This window comes from Hippocampus bargibanti, linkage group LG17 (assembly GCF_051943395.1).
Source record: "Hippocampus bargibanti isolate YZ-2025 linkage group LG17, ASM5194339v1, whole genome shotgun sequence".
NCBI classification, from domain to species: domain Eukaryota; kingdom Metazoa; phylum Chordata; class Actinopteri; order Syngnathiformes; family Syngnathidae; genus Hippocampus; species Hippocampus bargibanti.
Window position 1 is genome coordinate 430,977 of NC_142750.1, and position 20,651 is coordinate 451,627.

At 46.3% G+C, this 20,651-nt stretch overlaps 2 protein-coding genes across 7 annotated transcripts in view; one reads left to right on the forward strand and one right to left on the reverse strand.

Moving 5' to 3' along the window:
• Positions 1–29: 29 nt before the first annotated feature.
• Positions 30–14,898, reverse strand: fbxl16 (F-box and leucine rich repeat protein 16). Of its 4 annotated transcripts, XM_089017905.1 has the most exons (7): positions 9,917–10,467; positions 5,978–6,743; positions 4,989–5,231; positions 4,598–4,863; positions 4,021–4,105; positions 3,882–3,945; positions 30–3,192 (listed from the first exon to the last, which is right to left on the reverse strand). In XM_089017905.1, exons 2-7 carry the CDS (start codon positions 6,734–6,736, stop codon positions 3,044–3,046), a joined length of 1,566 nt encoding a protein of 521 aa, XP_088874031.1. In that variant the 5' UTR covers positions 6,737–6,743; positions 9,917–10,467; the 3' UTR covers positions 30–3,043. The 4 variants fall into 4 exon arrangements, with proteins under 4 accessions (XP_088874031.1, XP_088874029.1, XP_088874028.1 ...); XM_089017903.1 differs by lacking the exon at positions 9,917–10,467 and adding an exon at positions 14,691–14,898 and having other exon boundaries at positions 3,882–4,105; XM_089017902.1 differs by having other exon boundaries at positions 3,882–4,105; positions 9,917–10,470.
• Positions 14,402–20,651, forward strand: part of smg1 (SMG1 nonsense mediated mRNA decay associated PI3K related kinase) — a 40,993-nt gene continuing 34,743 nt past the window's right edge. For 2 of the 3 annotated variants that reach the window (XM_089017899.1, XM_089017901.1), the window contains exons 1-6: positions 14,402–14,629; positions 16,567–16,715; positions 17,780–17,932; positions 18,510–18,646; positions 19,470–19,528; positions 19,624–19,837. In XM_089017899.1, the coding sequence (XP_088874025.1) occupies positions 14,553–14,629; positions 16,567–16,715; positions 17,780–17,932; positions 18,510–18,646; positions 19,470–19,528; positions 19,624–19,837 (789 nt within the window). In that variant the 5' untranslated portion in view covers positions 14,402–14,552. The remainder of the gene's footprint in view (positions 14,630–16,566; positions 16,716–17,779; positions 17,933–18,509; positions 18,647–19,469; positions 19,529–19,623; positions 19,838–20,651) is intronic. The other variant, XM_089017900.1, reaches the window with a different exon arrangement.

Below are 20,651 nucleotides of genomic sequence, written 5' to 3' on the forward strand. Positions count from 1 at the left end.
AATAAATTAAAATAGTGACAGTGAGTATATCATGTCAGGACAGGGTGGAATATTTATTTTAGGAGTTGAAATGTCAGGCAGGAAAAGAAATGAAAGGCAGCAATCATGGTCAATTTGAAGCAATGTCTCTCAATAAATAAACAAACCCTTTCGGCGACACCCAAAAGAATGGAAATAAATAGATAAAATAAATATGTACAATGAACAGACGGACAGTCTTTGAAATACAGAAGCAGATCAAGCCCTCCCACCCAACATCGCTCACTCGCTCACGCCGTGGAAAAAAAAAAGAAAATCACATGAAAACATGCAGCGTCCGCCCGCCTCTTTACAGTCGGCGTACAAGGCAAAGCAGCACGTTTATTTGGCACAAACTCACACCGGCTGTCACGGAGTTGGCAGTAAGCACGTCTGAGGACACCTTCAAGGACAACCGACAGCATTTACTTTTGTTTCCTAACTGACATCAGAAAAACGTTTGATAGCATCTCAAATAGCCAAAACACGCAGACTGATATTTTGAGTCAAATGCAGAACACCAATTAAAATGACTTCAAGTGTCCCAAAACGACGTACTTCAAAAGGACCTCGGAAATGGCGAGTTTCAAAAGGTCCCGCCCCCTTGTTGGTGACGTCACTATTGGTCACAAACTGCCATGCTCCAGAATCAAAACAATGGTTTCAGACAGTTCAGATTTGGAAAAAGATGCTTTCTTGTTACTCATCCAGTTTTGAATAGGATTCAAATAGTTCTGAAGAGGAAAGCATCAATGTTTGCCATCGATTCAAGAAGTCCTTCAAGGTATCAATTCGAGCCGCCTGGACTCCAATGTAGCGCCCAGAAAATGCACAAGACGGCACACAAGCTGCGTTGGAAATGGGCTCATTTGTCTGCTGGGAATTTGTGTCAACTATTATCAAATAGTAGTCTTGGTGCATCACACAACGATTCACCATGGCGTTACTGATGTAGTTTTCCTTCTAATTTTGCCATCAACAAAAGTACCCAAAATGCATTGTGTGTCGCTTTGTGGGTCAGGGGCGTTCCTGACGTGACGTCACGTCAGGAATCGTCACCAACTTGAAAACAAGACTTCCTGAATATTCAGTGCGAGTCTTAAAACGTCAAATGTAGCTAGCTATATTTTACCGTGGAATCTTGCGCTTAGTAGATGTCATTTCAAGTCATTTTACAAATACTGGACGCAATTTGTCCGCAGGTGTCGGTTGTCCTTTAAGAGGCAAAATAATCAGAAAAAAAGTGGCGGTGTGTGTGGCTAACTCACAGGCATTTTCATCTCATTAGAATATCAAACCAATGCTATAAAAATAAATCTATTGCCTTTGAATTGATGTTTTGTAGTTTTTTTTTGTAGAGTCACATTTTGTGTTTGTTCCACCTTGATGCATTTTTGCTGGATTTAAAATCCTTTTGTACAACTTTGTGCCGTTTCCAGTCACAATCCAATCAAATCAATGTGTGTGTGTTTTTATTTTTTTTGGTGTCTACCCGGTTGTTGTTTTCGCTCTTTGATTGATGTGGTTCCTCTCAAGTCAGCCATGCCGTGACCTCTGACCCCAAAGGGCAACACAAAAGGCATCTGCAAATTTGTGGCTCCTTTTCATGACGATATGATGAGCCTTCCAAACGTGTTCAATAAAAAATTGCGAATGAAGACGGTGAAAACCACCCCCTAAAATAATAATCATAATAATAATAATAAAAAAACTCTTTGAGGCAGAGTCAATAAATACTGCGTTGAAAGTTTACCTCGAAATCCGCACTCGAAAATACAACCGCAAAACCACGGGTGTGTTTTCCAGTCAAGTTTCAAAATGCAACATCGCCTCATTCCAGAAATACAGGTAACATCCCACTTACGACCGATTCCACTTATGACCGACTCGACTTACAACCCTCCCCCACACTTACGAACACGACCTTAATTTTTAACATTTTAATTCTACGCCCGGCACTGCAACTAGCGAGTAGGCCGGCGACGCGTACAGCAATTTTGGCTAGCCAGCCAGCATCTCACGCTCGGACAGCAATCGACCGTGTGGGTGGGGTTTGCCAATGCATTTCGACTTCCGGTCGTTTGGTCGGAACGGGACTCGGTCGTGAGTCGGATGTTAGCTGTACTTCAAACGGACGCTTTGTCGTCTGACTTGGAAATAACAAGGCCAATAAGGACACCTCTCAAGGCAAAAAGCACTTAAAACCCTCCGGCAAAAACACAAAAACAAAAAAGTAGAATCCTTTTTTTGACTCTTCCACCGCTTCCCCGACGAATCCTTTAAAGACAACAAAAGCGATTAGCAGTGGTTCTTAACCTGAATCCCCCATCGAGCCGATGGGGAATTAATTCCCAATAGGTTAAGAACCACTGGATTAGCATATGACAGCGTGTTAGCTTTAGCTAGAATTTCGTCATGAAATGTCAAAGGAGAAATGCGTCCACCAGTCCGAGCAAAAAAAGGACAAATGATGTAAACAGTTGTTGTCCAAAATGTCCTGTTATATTTTGGATTTTTTTTGAACTGCTGATTCAGATGTGGAGGGAGGGGGGGGGGGTTAAGGGGCTGTTATATTCCTTCCCCTATGACCCCATCGGAACCTCTGGGTTCATGACACACACATCACAGGTACAAAGAGAGAGAAAGAGAGAAAAAAGTTCCATCCGTGGAGTCCGATTTGATGAGCGGCTGGTTTGTGTCCCAACAAGACGACATTGAAGCTCGGAAGACAAAAATGGCGGCTTAGATGACACCCAGTGATGAAAAACATGCGCCGGCGTCCCTGACCGCCTAACACGATGGCTGTGAGCGGGACTTCCGAACCAAAGCGGGCCTTGGTGTTTTTGCAAAGACCGCTCGGACAAACCCCCGGGTATCTGGTCTCCAACCTCAAACCAAACTTAAAGACGTCCAAGCGAGCCTTTTTGCTCGCACGCCGTCCGGCCTTCATTTTAACCAGAGTGAGGAAGAGGAAGGAGGAGGAAGGTGGAGCGATGGCGGCGGCGGGACGAGGCCTCGCTCTTCCTTATTCGATGACCATGCAACGCGGGAGGTGTTGCGAGTAGTATTTGAAGAGCTCGGCCGTGGCTCCCGGGCAGTTGGTCAGTTCCAGTTCCTCCAGATCCTGCAGCTGAATGAGGCCCGAGAGCCCCGTGGTGGTAATCAGGGGGCAACCTGAAGGGAGGGGACGTTCACATGTTGACATCGTCGTCGTCTCAGGGAGGAAAAATGATTCAAAAGTCAATACAAGTAACATCTCAGTTACTACCACAACCGCCAGACCCTTTTTTTAAAATTCGACGCCAGGCGCCGCAACGCGCAAGCAAGCTTTTCAACAGCGCGCGTGCGTGGGAAGCCGTGCGTATTTGGGTCATCAGAACCTGTGTGCGCCGAAACTTAAAAGCTAACTATAAAATTTAAAAATAACCTACAGTAAACAGTTTTGTATACATTACAGGTACAGTTATACAGTAATAAAAATCGATAATACGAAATATAAAATGATAAAAATGACATGAAAAGTTATCAAATGTATAAATGAACTGTATACAGTTTGGTATATAATAGTATTCAATTGAAAACGTTGCATAAAAACAACGGATTGACATCGTATGCTATCCCGTCGTGTAAACGTCACGTCAGCCATTTTGAATGGATTTTGACTTACGACCGTTTTGTCAGAACGGAACCCGGTCGTAACTTGGATGTTACCTATATTTATTGCCCCCCCCCCCCCCCAAAAAAAAAATGACTTATTGCACTGCGTTACGAGCAACCACTAGATGGCGACGTGGTCTAAAATAACCAGTGGCGGGCCGTCAGGGCCTGCAAGGCCTTCTCTACTGACAAAAATGTGACAGTACCTGCTAGAGAAAGTAGACAAAGACTCCTCATCCCAAACAAATGCTGCAATCCGAAATCCTGCACCTGAGCGTCAATCAAACAATCACTGGAATGTTTGTGAGGTCCGCAGACGTGATTTTGTGGCCTGGATTTTCGTACCTGGCAACACCAGCGCAGGTAGAGGCTCCGCAATGACGACATTGTGGACAAATAGCCCAAACCGGTGTCGGTGATCCGGACGCACCTCAAAGGAAGCAAAAATACACAAACGCATTTCAATTCCAAGCCAAAGCAAAACGAGAAGTGGCCAGGACTCATTTATTATTTATTAGTAGTGTATTTGTTATTCATTATTTCTTGTTTGTTTATCTATTCATATATTTATTCACGTGCTTATTTATCATTTGCTATTTATTATTTATTTATTCATTGATTTATGTGCTTGTTTATTATTTTCTATTTATTATTTGTTTATTATTTATGTGTATGTATTTATGTATGTATTGTGTATGTATTTATTTATTGTTATATGTGTATACACACACAAACATTCCTGTTTCAACGTTTTTGTGAGGTCCGGGTAACTCCAGATAAGGAGTGAGGACCATCCTTTCTGAGTCATACTGGTCCTCACAATAATAGTCACACACACACACACACACACACACACACACACACACACACACACACACACACACACACACACACACACACACACACACACAAAATGACTGACCTGTCAAGGACAAGTTCTTCCAACTTATGCAGGTCACAGGCAATGTACTCCAGGGCCATGTCAGTGATTCTGGGGCACCAGGACAAGTCCAAGCTGCGGAGCTTGCGCAGGTTCTCGGCCACCAGCTCCACGCCGTCGTCGGTGATTTTGGAGCATCCGGAGAGGCTGAGCGCCGTCAGGTTGGGCAGGCTGTGCACCATATTGACCACGCCGTGATTGGTGATCTCCCAGCAGGAGTGAAGCCGCAGGGTATGGGTGGTGTAGCCCTAAAAGGGGGGCCAGAAAGTCATGTTGGGGGTGGAGTTCAACTTGTCTCAACGTTATCGCCAAAGGGCCACATACAGAAATCTTAGAAACTGTTTCTCCGGGCGGGGTTTCCCCCCCGGGATACCTGTTTGGCAGTGAAGTAGGCCATGGCCGTGTCGGTCACGTGATAGGCCTGCAGGCTGAGCTCGGACAGGTTGGGCAGGAGCTGCGAGATGGCAGCGATGGCGTCGTCCGCCACGTTGATGCAGTCGCTGACGCTGAGCGAGGTCAAGCGAGCGTTGAGACTGGACCAAAGGCCGGCTTCCGTGAAGTCGTTGCACCCTGACAGTTCCAGATGCATCAGACCTTCCATCTGCTCCAACATCACCTGCCGTACAAAGGTCGCCTTAGTATCTAGACCTCATTCTTTGTCAATGTCTGATATCATGTTTGATATCAATAGAAAAACAGATCATTGATCTCGTAGATCTCGTAGGTCTCAATCTGGCAAAACTAGGCAACGAATAGACCCGGTCCAGTAGACAAATGCAATTGATGCGTGGTGGACTTCCGGATGCTCCATCTTTCGGTGTCGCCTTTGTCATCCATTGTTTCTTTTTCTAGTCCAAGGGTGTCTAACTCTGGTCCTCGAGGGGCGCCGTCCTACATGTTTTCCAAGTCTCCCTATTGCAACGCACCTGATTCATGCTTCATCAGCTTGCTGATGATCTGGTCATTGGAATCAGGTGTGCCCATTGAACCGGTTCCCTTGAATCAGGTGCGTTGCAACAGGGAGACTTGCAAAACATGTCGGACGGCGGCCCTCGAGGACCGGATTTTGACACCCCTGTTCTAGTCGGTTTGAATGGTTCTGTCTGAATGCGCACGGCGGCGGTCCTTGAAATTCACACTCGAGTCGAGTTGAGTGGACGTAAGTCGCATTTTCGGGCACTCACGCCAAGACAGTCCATATAGCTCGCACCGTGGATCAGGCGCTCAACAGTTGCAGCTTTTCGCCATGGCAACAGTCCAATAGAATAGCGACTTTGCCTAGCGCAGTGGTTCTTAACCTGGGTTGGATCGAACCCTAGGGGTTCTGTGAGTCGGTGGCTCTTCCGCCACAGAGTGACTCACCTCCAGTCCGGCATCCGTAATGGTGGACCTCTTGAGGCTGACGGAACGAACCCCCTTCTTGGAGAGCGGGTAGTTGTCAATAAACTCGCAAATGTCCAGGTCTGACACACCCACTAAGCAAAAAGACTGGAAGCCGCGCAGGGCGAAGGCCTGGAGACTGACAAACTCCTTGTCTCCGTTGAGCGAGAAGGTGTAAAGCTCCTTGGCGTGGAGGATGGCCGTCACCCCCTCCCAAAACTTGGGCTGGTACAGCACCTTCCGCCAGATCTTGCAGACCTGGGCCAGCACGCACTTTTCCGCGCTGGTGAAGTACCACAGCAAGCGATTGAGCAGCTTCTCGTCCAGGACCGGCTGGCGCTCCAGAAAAAGGGGCTTGGGCGGCGTCAGCGGGGGCGCTTGGCGCGGGCACGGCTTCGGACCCGCCGGCGGCTTCCCGGATTGCGGGTCGCCGCCGAGGACGGAAGCCGCCGAGTGCGGCGTGACCGCGTTGTCCGGGTGGGGGTGGCGGTGCGGGTGGCGGTGGTGGTGATGGTGGTGCAGGTGCAGGTGCAGGTGGTGGCGGTAGGGGAGAGAAGATGGCGGGGGAGGCAAAATGGAGGGCACCGAGGACGACTGGCACAGGCGGTTCTTGGCGGCCGGCGTGCCCTTGGTGATGCTGGCGCTGCCCAGGCCGTTGGGCTGGCTGGGGGGCAGCTTGACCAGGCCGTTGCGAGTCACGCAGGGAGACTTCAGCTCGCTGGGGGTGGACATGTTCAACATCGGGAACCTGCCGGGGAAACACACATTGGGAAAGCAGCTCAGCCACATGGGGGCGCTGTATTTCATCGCCTTTCTCGACGTGGCGCAAAGTAATAATTGTAATAATAATACATTTCATTTACAAGCGCCTTTCAAAACTCTCAAGGTCACTTTTCAGTCACAGGATAAGTTTCTCCGTGGGTGAGCAGCGGCAGCGCACCCGCCAGCGTTCACTAAAACCGGAGGTCACTCAAATAGATAGGAAACTAGCTAGCTAATAGATAGCTAGATAGCCGTATAACTAACAGATAGCCAGCTAGATAGCTAATAGATAGCAAATTGATAGCCAGCTAGGTAGCTAGCTAGATATCCATCCAGGTAGTAATCATAATAACCGCAATAATAATAATCATAATAACCATCGGGGTGACCATTGCAAAATGTGGCCAAAGCATGCCAGGATTTGAAATATTTGAGATTGGAAATGTTGTGCGTGGTTCATACAATTTTCAATTTGATAGCAGTCAATCACAGTCCACTGGTTTGTCAGGTTTTTGCAAGGTGGTGATGGCGGGTGCGGATCCCAAAAAGCAGGCAGGAGGGAGCAGGAGGTTGTATTTGACAAATTGTATGAAAATAAAGTCAGCAGGAACAAAATGAAAAACATCAAAATCATCTGAATGGAAAAAAGACAAAGTAGCAAAAGAAAACCAAGATTAAAAGTCCGCCAAGATTAAACAAACGCATGCACCGCACACAGTGCGTACAATTGCATACAAGGACATTGAACAATTACCCGACACCGAATGGTCGTGCCGGGTGTCCTTTTGAGTGTGACTGATTGGAAACGACCGGCACCTGTGCAGGTGCAGGCGGGGCCGACAGCGCCACCCGTTGGTCGCCAACCAGATCATGACATGTTTATTATTTTTAATGAATTACATTTTAAAAATCCTATATCGTGATTCCAGACTACTAAATGTAATTGTTTAGCCGAAAAGTACTGAAGCGGCAATTTTTGAAAGGATCCACCTGTGGTGGAGTGTCAGGGCCTGCAAGGCCTTCTCTGCTGGCCTAAAAATATCTGAACGTGAAGTCATTTTTTTCCATTTCATTATTTCTGGACGTGGCGGAAAGTGGAAAGGATCCACCTGTGGTGGAGCGTCATGGCCTGCAGGGCCTTCTCCGCTGGCCTAAAAATATCTGAATGTGAATTCATTTTTTATTCATTTCATTATTACGTAACATCCCGACTTTGCACACAACCTCGCCGTGGCTCCGCCGCAACAACCCCACGGCGCACACTTGCATGTATCTGTTTGCGCTATCGTTAGCATGAGCCATTTTGGGTGCCGGAGCAGATGGAGCCTCGCTCCGCCTCAGCTGCGGCGGCGTCGCCGGCCGGGTTCCTCCGTTACATAATACAAGTCTGTTTACAGCTGGACCGGCTGCGGGTGAAGTGCTTGGACATATTTCACAGCGACGATGACTTGAAGGAGCACCTGGACAAGCGTCGGGGAAAAGGCCAACCAGACATTGATCTGAAACGGGAAGCATTTAGTCACTCGAGTCTAGTGACGAGACCAAGAAACCAAGTCCAAGAAAGTCAAAGTGGTCTGCCATTTGGGGCCTCTGAGGAATGCCGGGATCTTAATCCTCATCCGTTTACAGGTACCATCCGACTTACAACCAGCTCGATTTACGACCACCCGTACTTACGACCGCGCCCTCCAATATAGGTTGTCGTCGTAAGTACGGTCTATATAGGTCCTATATAGTTTAAAAATTTTAATTCTACGCCACAATTTTGGCCAGCCAGCAGGTCACACACTCGCACAGCAATCGACCGCGTGATGGCACCAGAGTTTGCGAGTCATTTAGCCTCCCAGTCTCTATTCGACATTTTGAACGTATTTCTACTTACGACCAGATAAGATTAGATTAGATTAGATCAAATCAAATCCATTTAGTTTAGATTAGATTCGCTTAGATTAGATGAGATCAGATCCTTTGATCCTCTCCTCTTTCATCTAGAACTGCTTCATGTCACAATGACGGTACAGCAAGGGCTAAAGAATGAATGACTATGTGCGTCTTTGTGTAGTTTTATTGTTAGTTTTTTTTTACTTCAAGATGGCGCCGCGAGAGTGTCTACCTTTCCAGCAGCTCCCATATTTAGTGTTTCTACTTCTTTCTTTCCTTTCCTCTTCCTTTCATAACTTTGCTGCTGTGAAATGTCCATTTCTCCACTGCGAGACGAATCAAGGTGCATCCAATCCAATCCAATGAGATCAATTGAGTTTAGATTAGATGATTATTTGTCATGTCTTTTATGGGATGATACTAGTGCAGTGTGTCCTAGCAATATTGTGGTGAAACAATAGTAACCGTGGTAACGAATGCTGTTGCGTCATCACTTGGGTCAAAGCCTTTTGTCCACTTTTCTGAAATCAAACGAAGTCTCGTTTCCATCTTGTTGCGCAAGATGAGCTTATTAATTAGGCCAAAGGTGATTGGCGCCTTGAACTGTGGCGACGAGCCTTTCATGTCAAGGTTGTTTTTGACGAGTCATTCCTGGCTTTCATCAGAATCAGAATCAGAATCAGAATACCTTTATTCGTCCCGCAATGGGGAAATTTGCATTCATGGACGATTTGGAAGGATTTTGCGCCTTTTCTTGTTGTTTTACTGTGAAAGTCCCCCGTCAAATACAAAACAACATCACATCAAGCAAAGGCTTTGAAATGGATGTCTCGCTAACGTTAGCTTAGCCATCAATGTCCTCTGTGGGTGAAAACGCGCTCTTATTTTGAAAAGCCTCGTTTATCCGAAAGGATGTTTGGACCACAACGGAATCAAACAGCCGATAACAAACAACGACGCGCACGCGCGTGCACCCCCCCGACAGTGCATTCAGACTCAAAATCAGTGCCGTGCCCCCCCCTCCCCCGTGACGTCACCGCGCTCCTTCTCCATCCGCAGCTCGATGCGGTTCGATCGCTTTTGGTCTTCCCCGAGGCCGGATGCAAACAAAGAGGCCGGACCACCCGCCAACGAGCACCAAAGCGGGAGCGGATGACCGCGGTGTAGAGCGCCGACGCCGCCACTGACATAACCGAGCGGAGCTTCAGCCATCGCGGCCGCGCGCGCGCGCGCGCGCACAAGCACCGGCTGCTATCGCCCCCCCCCACCTTACCTTACCTCTCAAATGGCTTTTCGCTCGTCTCTTAATCCATGCTGGTCCTCTCGATCACGTTTCCTTCTTTGACAAACCAGAAAATATGAGGGCGAGGGAGCCGCCTCCCCCCACTCGCCCCTCCTCACCCCCTCACCCGTCCGCTCTATCCTCTCGCGAGGCCGGCGACGCGCCCACCGCGGACGAGCAGACCGCTCGCCCCAAAAGCCTTCAAAGCTCGAAAAAGCCTGAAAATGGCGTCCGCTCGGTCTCCTCGGCGGAAGGTGAGCAAAAAAGGGCGTCCGAGTCGAGCTTTCGATCGTCCTCCGGCACGACGCGTCGGCGGCGCTCGCCTAATTTCGCCCCCAAAGGCGCGCGCGCGTGCACTCGCGCACTCACGCGCCCGCGCACAGCGCTACGGCTCGGTGTCATTTAAAGAGATAGCGGGATGGGGCAGCTGTGCCATCAGTTGACCGCCCCCCCCCCCCCGCGTTTGGTCGTCCGTAGCCGTCGAGCGAGCGAGGGCGCGCGCATCCGATCACACGCGTGCGCGCGCGTCCGTGCGGGGACTTTCAAGTGGGAGAGATCCCCCCCCCCCGCGCGCCTTTGGTTTTGGCGTGTGAGGTGCCCCCCTCCCCCCCCTCCCTTCAAGGAACGGACGGTTGTGGTTGCTGACGTCACAGCATGGCTCCATCCGGGTAAACAAACCTTGGTGCCTGGGGGGGGGGGGGGGGGGGTTGCTGAAAATGTCACGTGATGAAAAGTTAGGCACGTGACGGTCAGAAGGAATAATTAGAAAGAGAAATGCACGTCAAAACACGGAAGCGTTTTGACGTGGATGACAATACAGTCCTCCCCCGCTACTTCGCGGCTCACTTCTCTCCGTTTCATTGCATTGCTATTTGCTATCTATTGGCTATCTGGCTGGCTAGCTAGCTAGCTGTCTAGCTGACTATCGATTAGTTATATGGCTATCTAGCTATGATATTATGACAGCTAACGTGTTTTGGGTTACGCGGATGGCCGCTTCTATCTCTAACGTCCTTTTACGGGCATCCGTTGTGCAAGAGATGCCGCGGTTCGTCAATGCCCGCCCAACTGCTCCGAATGTGCATTTTCTCCTTCATCATCATCATACATTTCATTTCTAAGCGCCTTTCAAAACTCTCAAGGTCACTTTACAGTCACAGGATGCGGTTTACAGGATAAGTTTTTCTGTGGGTGAGCAGCGGCAGCCGCACGCACCAGCATTCACTCAACCCGGAAGTCACTCAAATAGAAAGCAAGCTAGCTAATAGATAGCTAACAGGTAGCTAGCTAGGCCTTCACTCAACCCGGAAGTAACTCAGCTAGAAAGCTAGCTAATAGACAGCTAATTTGATAGCAAAGTAACTTGGATAGAAAGCTAGCTAATAGCTTACATATAGCTAGCTAGGCCTTCACTCTACCCAGAAGTAACTCAGAATGAACGCTAGCTAGCTAGCTAATAGACAGCTAATTTGATAGCTAAGTAACTCAGATAGAAAGCTAGCTAGCTAATAGAGAGCTAACAGATAGCTAGCCAGATAGCTAGCTAGTGAGTTAAATAGCTAATAGACGGCAAATAGATATCTCCTTCATCTGCCTTCCATCCATCCATCCATCCATCCATCCAGCCTTCTTCTTCCCTCAGCTTTCTGTTGGCATCCAAGGCGAGCGGTAAGAGGGCGCTGTGGCTTTCTATTTATAGAGCGCCCCCTGCCCTCCAGCCTCCACCCCAGCCCAAACAAACAAAGAGAAAGACCCACGCCGACTGGCACAAAGCGCCCGCGGGATGGACGCATGAAACAGCCCAGTCAATTCATGCATTGGCCGTGCCGGCACACAAGCAAAGTGGGCGCCATCGCAGGCCCCGAAAATGTCACACGAAGGCCTAAATCAAAGGCCAGCGTCGGCGCCGTGTCGAGCACACGCGACAGCATCAATCATGCAGGGGGGCATCGGAGGCCCTTCGGATGACGAAAGAAACGTTGCCCGCCATGAGGCCTTGTGCGCATGTGTGTGATAGAAAGCTAGCTAGCCGGCGAGCTAATAAATAGCTAGCTAGATACCCAGCTAGATAGCCAGTTAGCTACCTAATAGATCACATCAGCAACCCGGAAGTAACTCATAGATAGAAAGCTAGCTAGCAAGCTAATAGATTGCTCGCTAGATGGCTAGCTAGATAGATAGCTAATAAATAGCGAGCTAGATACCCAGCTAGCCAGTTAGCTACCTAACAGGTCACATCAGCAACCCGGAAGTAACTCATAAATAGAAAGCTAGCTAGCAAGCTAATAGCTGGGTAGGCTTATTTAGTAGAAAATGATGCTTTATGGGGACCTGGGAAAGGATTATTCTCATTTTAATGGTTTCTTATGGGAAATAAATGTTTGGAAGACGAACTTTTGGCCTCACACTTTCTGGGAACCATTTAAGTTTGTAAGCTAAGGTATCACTGTATTTTGTGTAGTTTTAAGGCTCATTTAGTAGAAAATGATGTTTTATGGGAACTGGGAACTGATTGTTCTCATGTTAATGGTTTCTTATGGGAAATAAATGTTTGGAAGACGAACTTTTGGTCTTACACACAATTTCTGGGAACCAATTAAGTTTGTAAGCTGAGGTATCACTGTATTGAATTTTGTACAGCTGCCCCCATTTATAGCTCATAACTCCAGAGCCGTATAATTTAGGAAATCACTTTTTTCTGATGAAAGAAGAAAGGTCCCATGTTTCTTAGGCTGGATTGAATGTTGATATATATATATATATATATATATATATATATATATATATACCTATATCATATGTTGATATATCAACCAATATGGATGCTTTGTATTATATTTTATACAGCCGCCCCCATGTCAAGCTCAGATAACTCCAGACTTGTTTAACTTAGGAAATAAATGAAAGAAGAGAGTTTAAGGTTTCATATGCTGCATTGAATGTTGATGATAAAACTCAATATTCTGTGTGTCCTGCAATTGGAGTGACAATGACAAAAACCCTGGCACCGCAGTGGACACATTTTTGCCGATGGTTTGAACGGTGAATGAAATCAAGTGTCACAGGTTGATTGACGTCCTTGTCAGCCAATGCAGAATTTTGGAATGGAGATGATTCAAACGGGATGAAGATGAATGAATGAATGAAGATGAATGAATGAAAAGAGCGACAGCAGCACATGCGCACAAAGAAGAAGAGCGAGCGAGCGAGCGAGCACTGCAGTGAAGATGACTCAGCCAGCAGGGTTTCCATGGAAACGCAGCCTCTTTGCAATCCGTCTCTAAGTAACTGCGCCCTCGCCGACCACTGAAATTCAACGCCTGTGTACCTTTTTGCCTGCGTGGGACACATTCGGCTCAGAATACCGCGCCGTCTACTCATACCAGTGTTGGGCCGGCAGGGTCTGCAAGGCCTTCTCTGCTGGCGTAAACATATCTGAATCACAAACTCATGTGAGTTCTATTTTGTCCAATGAATTCTTATGAAACACAGGTAACATCTGATTTACGATCGAGTTCCGTTCTGACCAAATGGTCGTAAGTCAAATAATCGTAAATTGAGATGGTCGCAAGTCGAAATCTATTCAAAATGTTCAATAATAATAATAATCCATTTCACTTTGAAGCGCCTTTCAAAACTCTCAAGGTCGCTTTACAGTCACAGGATAAGCTTTTCTGTGGGTGAGCAGCGGCAGCCACACGCGCCAGCGTCCACTCAAGCCGGAAGTAACTCAAATAGATAGAAATCTAGCTAGCTAAGAGATAGCTAATGATAATCGTAAGTGGAAATCCATTCAAAATGGCCGATCCCACAAATCAAGTCCAATTTGGCTTCCGTTGCCCACACCTCCCAACAAACAAGAATAGAAACTAGGAGGCTAAATGACATGCAAACTCCCCCCCTGTGGTGCCATCGCACAGTCGATTGCCGTGCGAGAGTGAGATGCTAGCAGGCTGGCTAAAATTGTCGTACGCGTTGCCAGCTTGCTAGCGCGTTGTGGTGCCAGGCGTAAAATTAAAATTGTAAAAATAGGATCTGGAGGTCGTGGTCGTAAGTGCGGGTGGTCATAAGTCAGATGTTACCTGTATATTGTCGTGTGTATATACACACGACAGTATACAGGTAACGTCCGACTTACGATCGAGTTCCCTTCTGACCAAATGGTCGTAAGTCAAAATGGTTGTCAGTCGAAAGCCATTCAAAATGTTGAATTATGACTCGTAGGCTAAATGACTGGCTGGCCAAAATGGTCGTACGCGTTGCCGCCCTGCTAGCGCGTTGCGGTGAACAGAAAACGTCATCGTGTGACTGTAAAGTGACCTTGAGAGTTTAGAAAGGCGCTTACAAATGAACTGTTTGTTATCAAAATGGCCAATGGAGGAGATAAGTTGCAGTTGCCGCCGCCAGTCGATCGGAGGCGCTAACGAAACCTAAGAGCGACGCCGTCGCTTCTTCCAGCACGAAGAAGGCTAACCAAACACAACCTCTTGGAGCTAAGCTAACTGTAACAAGGAGTAGCCATCGATTTGCGATACTTGACATCATCGGAAAGTGAACGACAAACGCGAGATCCTCGCTCGACGTTCCCGCCGCGAACCGAGCGGAGCGGGCCATGCAGCTCCTCAAAAGGTAATGAGCCGGAAAGCCCCGAAGTCTCGGCTCAGCGGTGCCCACAAACTGCAGCCACACCGGAATGACTGGCAGCCCAGGTTGGTGCTCCGTTTCGGGGGCGACTGGCGAAAATCGAACGCGGTGTGTTTCGGGGCCTACCTCCCGCTTCTTCGTCAAGTAGTGTCCGCCGCGTGGGAAGGGAACTTATTTTCGGGGGCTTCTACTCCTAAAATCAAACCCTTATACGTGGCCGGAGACACACTACGTGGTCGTCGTCCCCCAAGACCGCCACTTGGCTCGTTTTCGGCGGCGGGCGACCGAACCGAGGCGTCCATGAGGCACTGATTTTGGTGATGTGAGGCTAACGTTAGCATGGCGGGGGTCTCGGAAATGCCGCCCAGCAGACCCGCGGGTGCTTCTTGTGCTCGGGTGTCTGATTGCAAAGCGCGCGCTAACCAATTGTGACAAACATGCTTCTTGTCCATCTTCTGCGACGTCCATTGATTTCGATGTTACGCGTTGAGGGCATTGGAAGAACGCGTCGAATCATCGGAAGAACATTTTGAGAAGAACCTGTCTCTTTTTTTGGACCAGGGTAGAAGATCTCGAATCGATCATCGCCCACGGTTTCAACGAGGTTGAATTTGGGAGGACGTACATAGAAAATTTGTTTTCACCAGACATTGCGGTTTATCGCCAAGTGTCTGCTTTCGTTTACAAGCATCCGAGTTTTCAGGGCAATATCAGAATCAAAAAAATCCTTCATCGTCCCAATAAATGGGGAAATGTGCAATATATTTGCAAAATATGCATTTAGTATTCACGATGATGATCGTGTCCACTTTAGGAGCACGAGGTGTCTCCACCGAATACGACCGTGGCCATGTGGGGATAGCATTTATGACATTCTACATTCTCACGGTGCTATTTGCAAGGGTTTTATAGTCCTCCCATTTCGAACGGAATCAAATTCACCTTCATTTTTTTTTTCAATATACACCTGAAAATGCACACACACAAAAAACTGGGCCAACTTTTTTGCTTGGTCATCTATCCCAAAGTGAATTAGAGCAGCTGCCACATCTGCAAACTTTCAAACCCCCCCAAAATCTTTTTGGTTTATCTCATTTTTAGTCTTGTGACTTATATACGGTCGTAAGTCAAAATCCATTCAAAATGGCAGAGGCGAGGTTTATACGACAGGATAGTATACAATGTCAATCTGTTGTTTTTAAGCAACGTTTTCAATTGAATACTATTATATACCAAATTGTTTACACTTCATTTATACATTTGATCACTTTTCATGTCATTTTTATCATTTTATATTTAATATTATCGATTTTTTTATGACTACATACCTGTAATATAAAACAAACTGTTTACTGTTCAGTTTGTAACTCAAATAAATAGAAAGCTGGCTAGCTAATAGTTAGGCAGCTAGCTCGGTAGCCGTATAACTAATAGATAGCCAGCTAGATAGCTAGCGAACCAGCCAGATGGCAAATAGACAGCCAGCTAGGTAGCTAGCTAGGTAGTCAGCTGGGTAGTAATCATAATAATCAGAATAATAAGATAGATAGAACGCTAGCTAGAAAGCTAATAGTTAGCTAATAACTAGCTAGCTAGCGGGCCTGCCAGATAGCTAATAGATAGCCAATAAATAGCAAATAGATAGACAGCTAGCTAGGTAGCCGTATAACTAATAGATAGCCAGCTAGATAGCTAGCAAATCAGCCAGATAGCTACTTGATAGCAAATAGATAGCCAGCTAGATAGCTAGCCTGATAGCCAGCTGGGTAGTAATCATAATAATAATAAGATAGATAGAAAGCTAATATATATATATATATATATATAGTACACTTTTGTACAGATGACGGCTGAAGAAACCTTCTCATCGATATAGTTAGTTACTTATCCTTTGACTGGAAAGTGACCTTGAGAGTTTTGAAAGGCGCTTATAAATGACATGTATTGTTATTATGATTATTAATTGTTTGTGAAATGGTGGGCTGTCTGCGCTATTTTCCAGAATTGACAGCGTGTCTTTCCTGGAGGACGTTGTGAGGTCCAGCGAGTTTGTCTCTGCAGCGTTTTCCGACATCTCGTCCCCCAGTTTGGCTGAGCAGCAAGCGGCGCCCAGCGATGCCGACGCTGCCGCAGATGCACTTCATGAAACGGGTGAGCTGTCCCACCAACTAACTCCTTCTCACCGATGACTTGTAAAGAGAGTCAGTCGTCACAACATGGTCACTCATTTGCTGCCATTCCTGAATTTATTCGGGAATTGAAGTGTCACCTGAAGCGCTGTTCCAGAATTTTAGTTTTTTCATGCTTGGGTGCCGATAAAGCGCTGGCCAGATGTCTGGCATTTTTTTAAATAAAATCAATAATATTAAATATAAAGTGATAAAAATGACATGAAAAGTTATAAAATGTATAAATTAACTACAGTAAAGTCTCGTTATATCGATATCGGATATATCGATAGTCCCGGTTATATCGATACTATTTCTATGCACGCACGGAGAAAATTACATGCAAACAGGGTCGGATATATCGATAGTCCCGGTTATATCGATATTTTTTCAGACTCCCTTGAATATCGATATAACGAGACTTTACTGTATATGCAGTTCGGTATTTCATAGTATTCAATAGAAAATGTTGCTTAAAAACAACAGATTAACAATGCATACTTCCGGGTAGAGTGAACGCTGGCGCGAATGGCTGCCACTGCTCACCCGCACAAAAAGCAAATCCATTGACTGTAAAGTGTCCTTCAGAGTTTTGAAAGGCACTTAAAAATTAAATGCATTATTATTATTATTATTATTACTATCCTGTCATATAAACCTTGCGTCAACCATTTTGAATGGATTTCGACTTACGACCGTTTGACTTATGACCGTTTTGTCGGAACGGAACCCGGTCGCAAGTCGGATGTTACCTGTATGTGTATGTGTTTTATTGTATTTTGTATAGCCGCCGCGATTTCAAGCTCAGATAACTCCAGACCCATATCATTTAGGAATTAACTCTTTGTTTTTGTGTAAGGTTTGTAATGCTACATTGAATATTGGTGTAGTCCTAAAAGTCAATCTTCTATGGGTCCTGCAATTGCAGTGAAAATGACAAACACCCTGGCACTGTAATGGACGTATTTTTGCACATGATCTGTCAGTCAATAAGTTAACTTGTGCGATCCATAAAAATGTAAAAGTGACTTTTTTTGCGTCCCGCAGGTGTATATGAAGCTGTCCAAGGTGTCTGCGATGCGACTTTTGGTTGGAAGTCGCTGGGGCAAGAGTTGAGGCCAAATGACGTGACGGCGGATTTCAACTCTTTTCAGCATGCAAAGCGTGCTTTTGCTTCAAAGGACATGAGGAAATCGCAGGGTGAGGCCTAGACGCAAATCTGGGATGCCAACGCTCTACTTACTACGTCCAAATCAGGCCAAGACTTTGTTGCGTTTCACTCCTGTTGAATGTTCGTGTGCTTTATGCGCCCCTGAATCGGTTCCCAAGAGTTGGCTGGCTAACTATCTATTTGCTGTCTATTTGCTATCTGGCTGGCTAGCAGGCTATCTAGCTTGCTATCTATTAGTTATAGGGCTGGCTAGCTAGCTAGATACCTAGCTGGCTATCTACTTGCTATCTATTTACTATCTATTAGCTATCTGGCTGGCTACCTAGCTGGCGATCTACTTGCTATCTATTAGCTATTTGTCTGGCTAGCTAGCTATCTTGCTGGCTATCTATTAGTTATACAGCTATCTAGATAACCAGCGACCTAGCTGGCTATCTATTTGCTTTCTATTAGTTATCTGGCTGGCTAGCTATCTAGCAAGCTATCTATTAGCTATATAGCCAGCTAGTTATCCTGTGATTGTAAAGTGACCTTTAGAGTTTTGAAAGGCGCATCTAAATGAAATGTATTATTATAATTGTTATTCGTCGTATTAATTTTTTGTAGAGCGAGGGATGGCTCACTCGGATGAGTCTCGCTTGGCCAGCCTCCTGCGCCGCGTCTCGAGGGAGGACGATCGCGATCGCAGGTTGACCGCCCTCAAGCAGTTGAAGGAATTCATCAGTCACAGCGACAACAAAGCGGTCAGTCTTCAAGTCACTGTTGAAGGCGGGAAAAAAAATCAGGTTGCATGGACCGAAGGATTCACCTTTGTGGAGAGAAGCGCTTCTAATTTGCAATGAAACAATAGATAGCAGCGATGAAACAGTGGAATGTCAGTGGCAGTATGACAAGCCCCAATGCTAACGTTAGCATTAGCATCAATATACTCCTGCAGGAGACAGCAGAAAGCAAGCGAGCCATGTGCAGGCTAGCTTGCAGTAACCTTGCGTATGCACCTGGCAAGTTGACTTTTATTCCGATAGTTTGGCTGGATTTTTGCCAATGATAAGAAACAGAAAAACATTCATATTCATGGGGAGTATTATCACAGTTATTTTCAATAATTCATGATTTTTTACTTCAAATTTGAAAACGAGTTATTCATTATTTTGTTGTGTGCTATGTATATAATAATATGTGGAGATGATGAAACATTTACAGGTAATATCCGACTTACGACCGGCTCGACTTATGACCACGACCTCCAGACCCTCTTTTAATTTTTTTTTATTCTACGCCGGCAACGCGTACAACAATTTTGGCCAGCCAGCCAGCATGTCACTCTCGCACAGCAATCGACCGCGTGATGGCACCAAAGGGGGAAGTTTGCAAGTCATTTAGCCTCCGAGTCTCTATTCAACATTTTGAATGCATTTCGACTTACGGCCGTTTGGTCAGAACGAAACTTGGTCGTAAGTTGGATGTTACCTGACCTGCTTATGCGTGTGCGCCCCGCCGCCCACCTTTTTTGTCATTTCTCATTCTCATCCCTGAATTATAAACATGTATTTTTTTGGTTTCCAGAACCTGGTCAAACAGTTGGACACCATCCTCAGCACCTTGAATGACATTTTGAATGAGAGGTAAATTGAACCCCACGCCCCCCTAAATATACAACAAGGAATCCCGAAACAAACTGCTAACTTAGCGCCTTCCTTTTTGTGGCGGGCGGTGGCAGTAGCAAGCTTCTGTGGGAGTTGCGTCAGGACGCGGCGGCCTGCTTGGGTTTGCTATGCGGCGCGTTGGGCTACGAGGCGGAGCGCATCTTCAAGTGGCTCTTCCTCAAGTTGACTTCAAGCAATCGCGACGAGGTCAAGCTCTTGTACCTGTTAGCCACGCAGCGAGCGTTGGAGGCGGCGGGGGAGCGCAAGACTTTCACTCAAGTCGTGCAGGTAACCCGTCGCACCCGTCCGTATTTTCCCCTGTATATAGCCGTGATTTTGATTCAAAAGATGGACGTCTATATTGAGACACAACATTTAGCCTTACGAACATTAAATTCGCGAGCATATGCTCTCGGCTGACGAACCAAAGCACACGGCGCCACAGTGGCTGGCGGACTAGTTTTCGTTGAGTGCAGACGTGGTTTGTTATCGAGTGTAGTGTTTTTGCTATTATGGGGGCAGAAAACACGCCACCAGAGGCTAGTGTTAAGTCGAAGAAGACACAAAAGAAAATGACGGTCGAGTAGAAGAAGGAGATCTTCAAAAAACACCAACGAGGTGTGCGTTTGTGGGACTTAGCAGCCATTCGCGCCAGCGTTCACTCTACCCAGCAGCAAAGTTATGAAAGGAAGAGGGAAGGAAAGAAAGGGGAAAAAAACAATAAAAACTAAAGAACAAATAATAGTAAATGGTAAAGCTCACATTTGAATGTCCTCAACCAGGTTCCTTTAGTGGAATGAAAACCACTTGATTATACAGTAAAGTTTATTTCTTTCATTACAATACAGTAGCACATTCATTATAAATATAACAATGTATATATTGTGTAGTTTTAAGGCTTATTGAGTAGAAAATTATGTTTTATGGAGCCCTCGGAACGTATTATTCTCATTTAAATGGTTTCTTATGCTAAATAAATGTATGGAAGGCGAACTTTTCGCCTTATACACACCAATTAAGTTCGTGAGCTGAAGTATCACTGTACTCTTGTGTGCCTTATACACCGCAAAACACGGTACCTTGTTAGCCGGCCGGCTAATAT

Coding starts and splice junctions, on each gene's coding strand:
- fbxl16 (XM_089017903.1), bottom strand. CDS start 6,736: ATGTTGAACATGTCCACCCCCAGCGAGCTGAAGTCTCCCTGCGTGACT. Junction 4,106..4,597: donor GAAGAACTTGTCCTTGACAG/GTCAGTCATTTT, acceptor GCTTCCTTTGAG/GTGCGTCCGGATCACCGACA. Junction 3,193..3,881: donor TTGTCTACTTTCTCTAGCAG/GTACTGTCACAT, acceptor CCCTCCCTTCAG/GTTGCCCCCTGATTACCACC.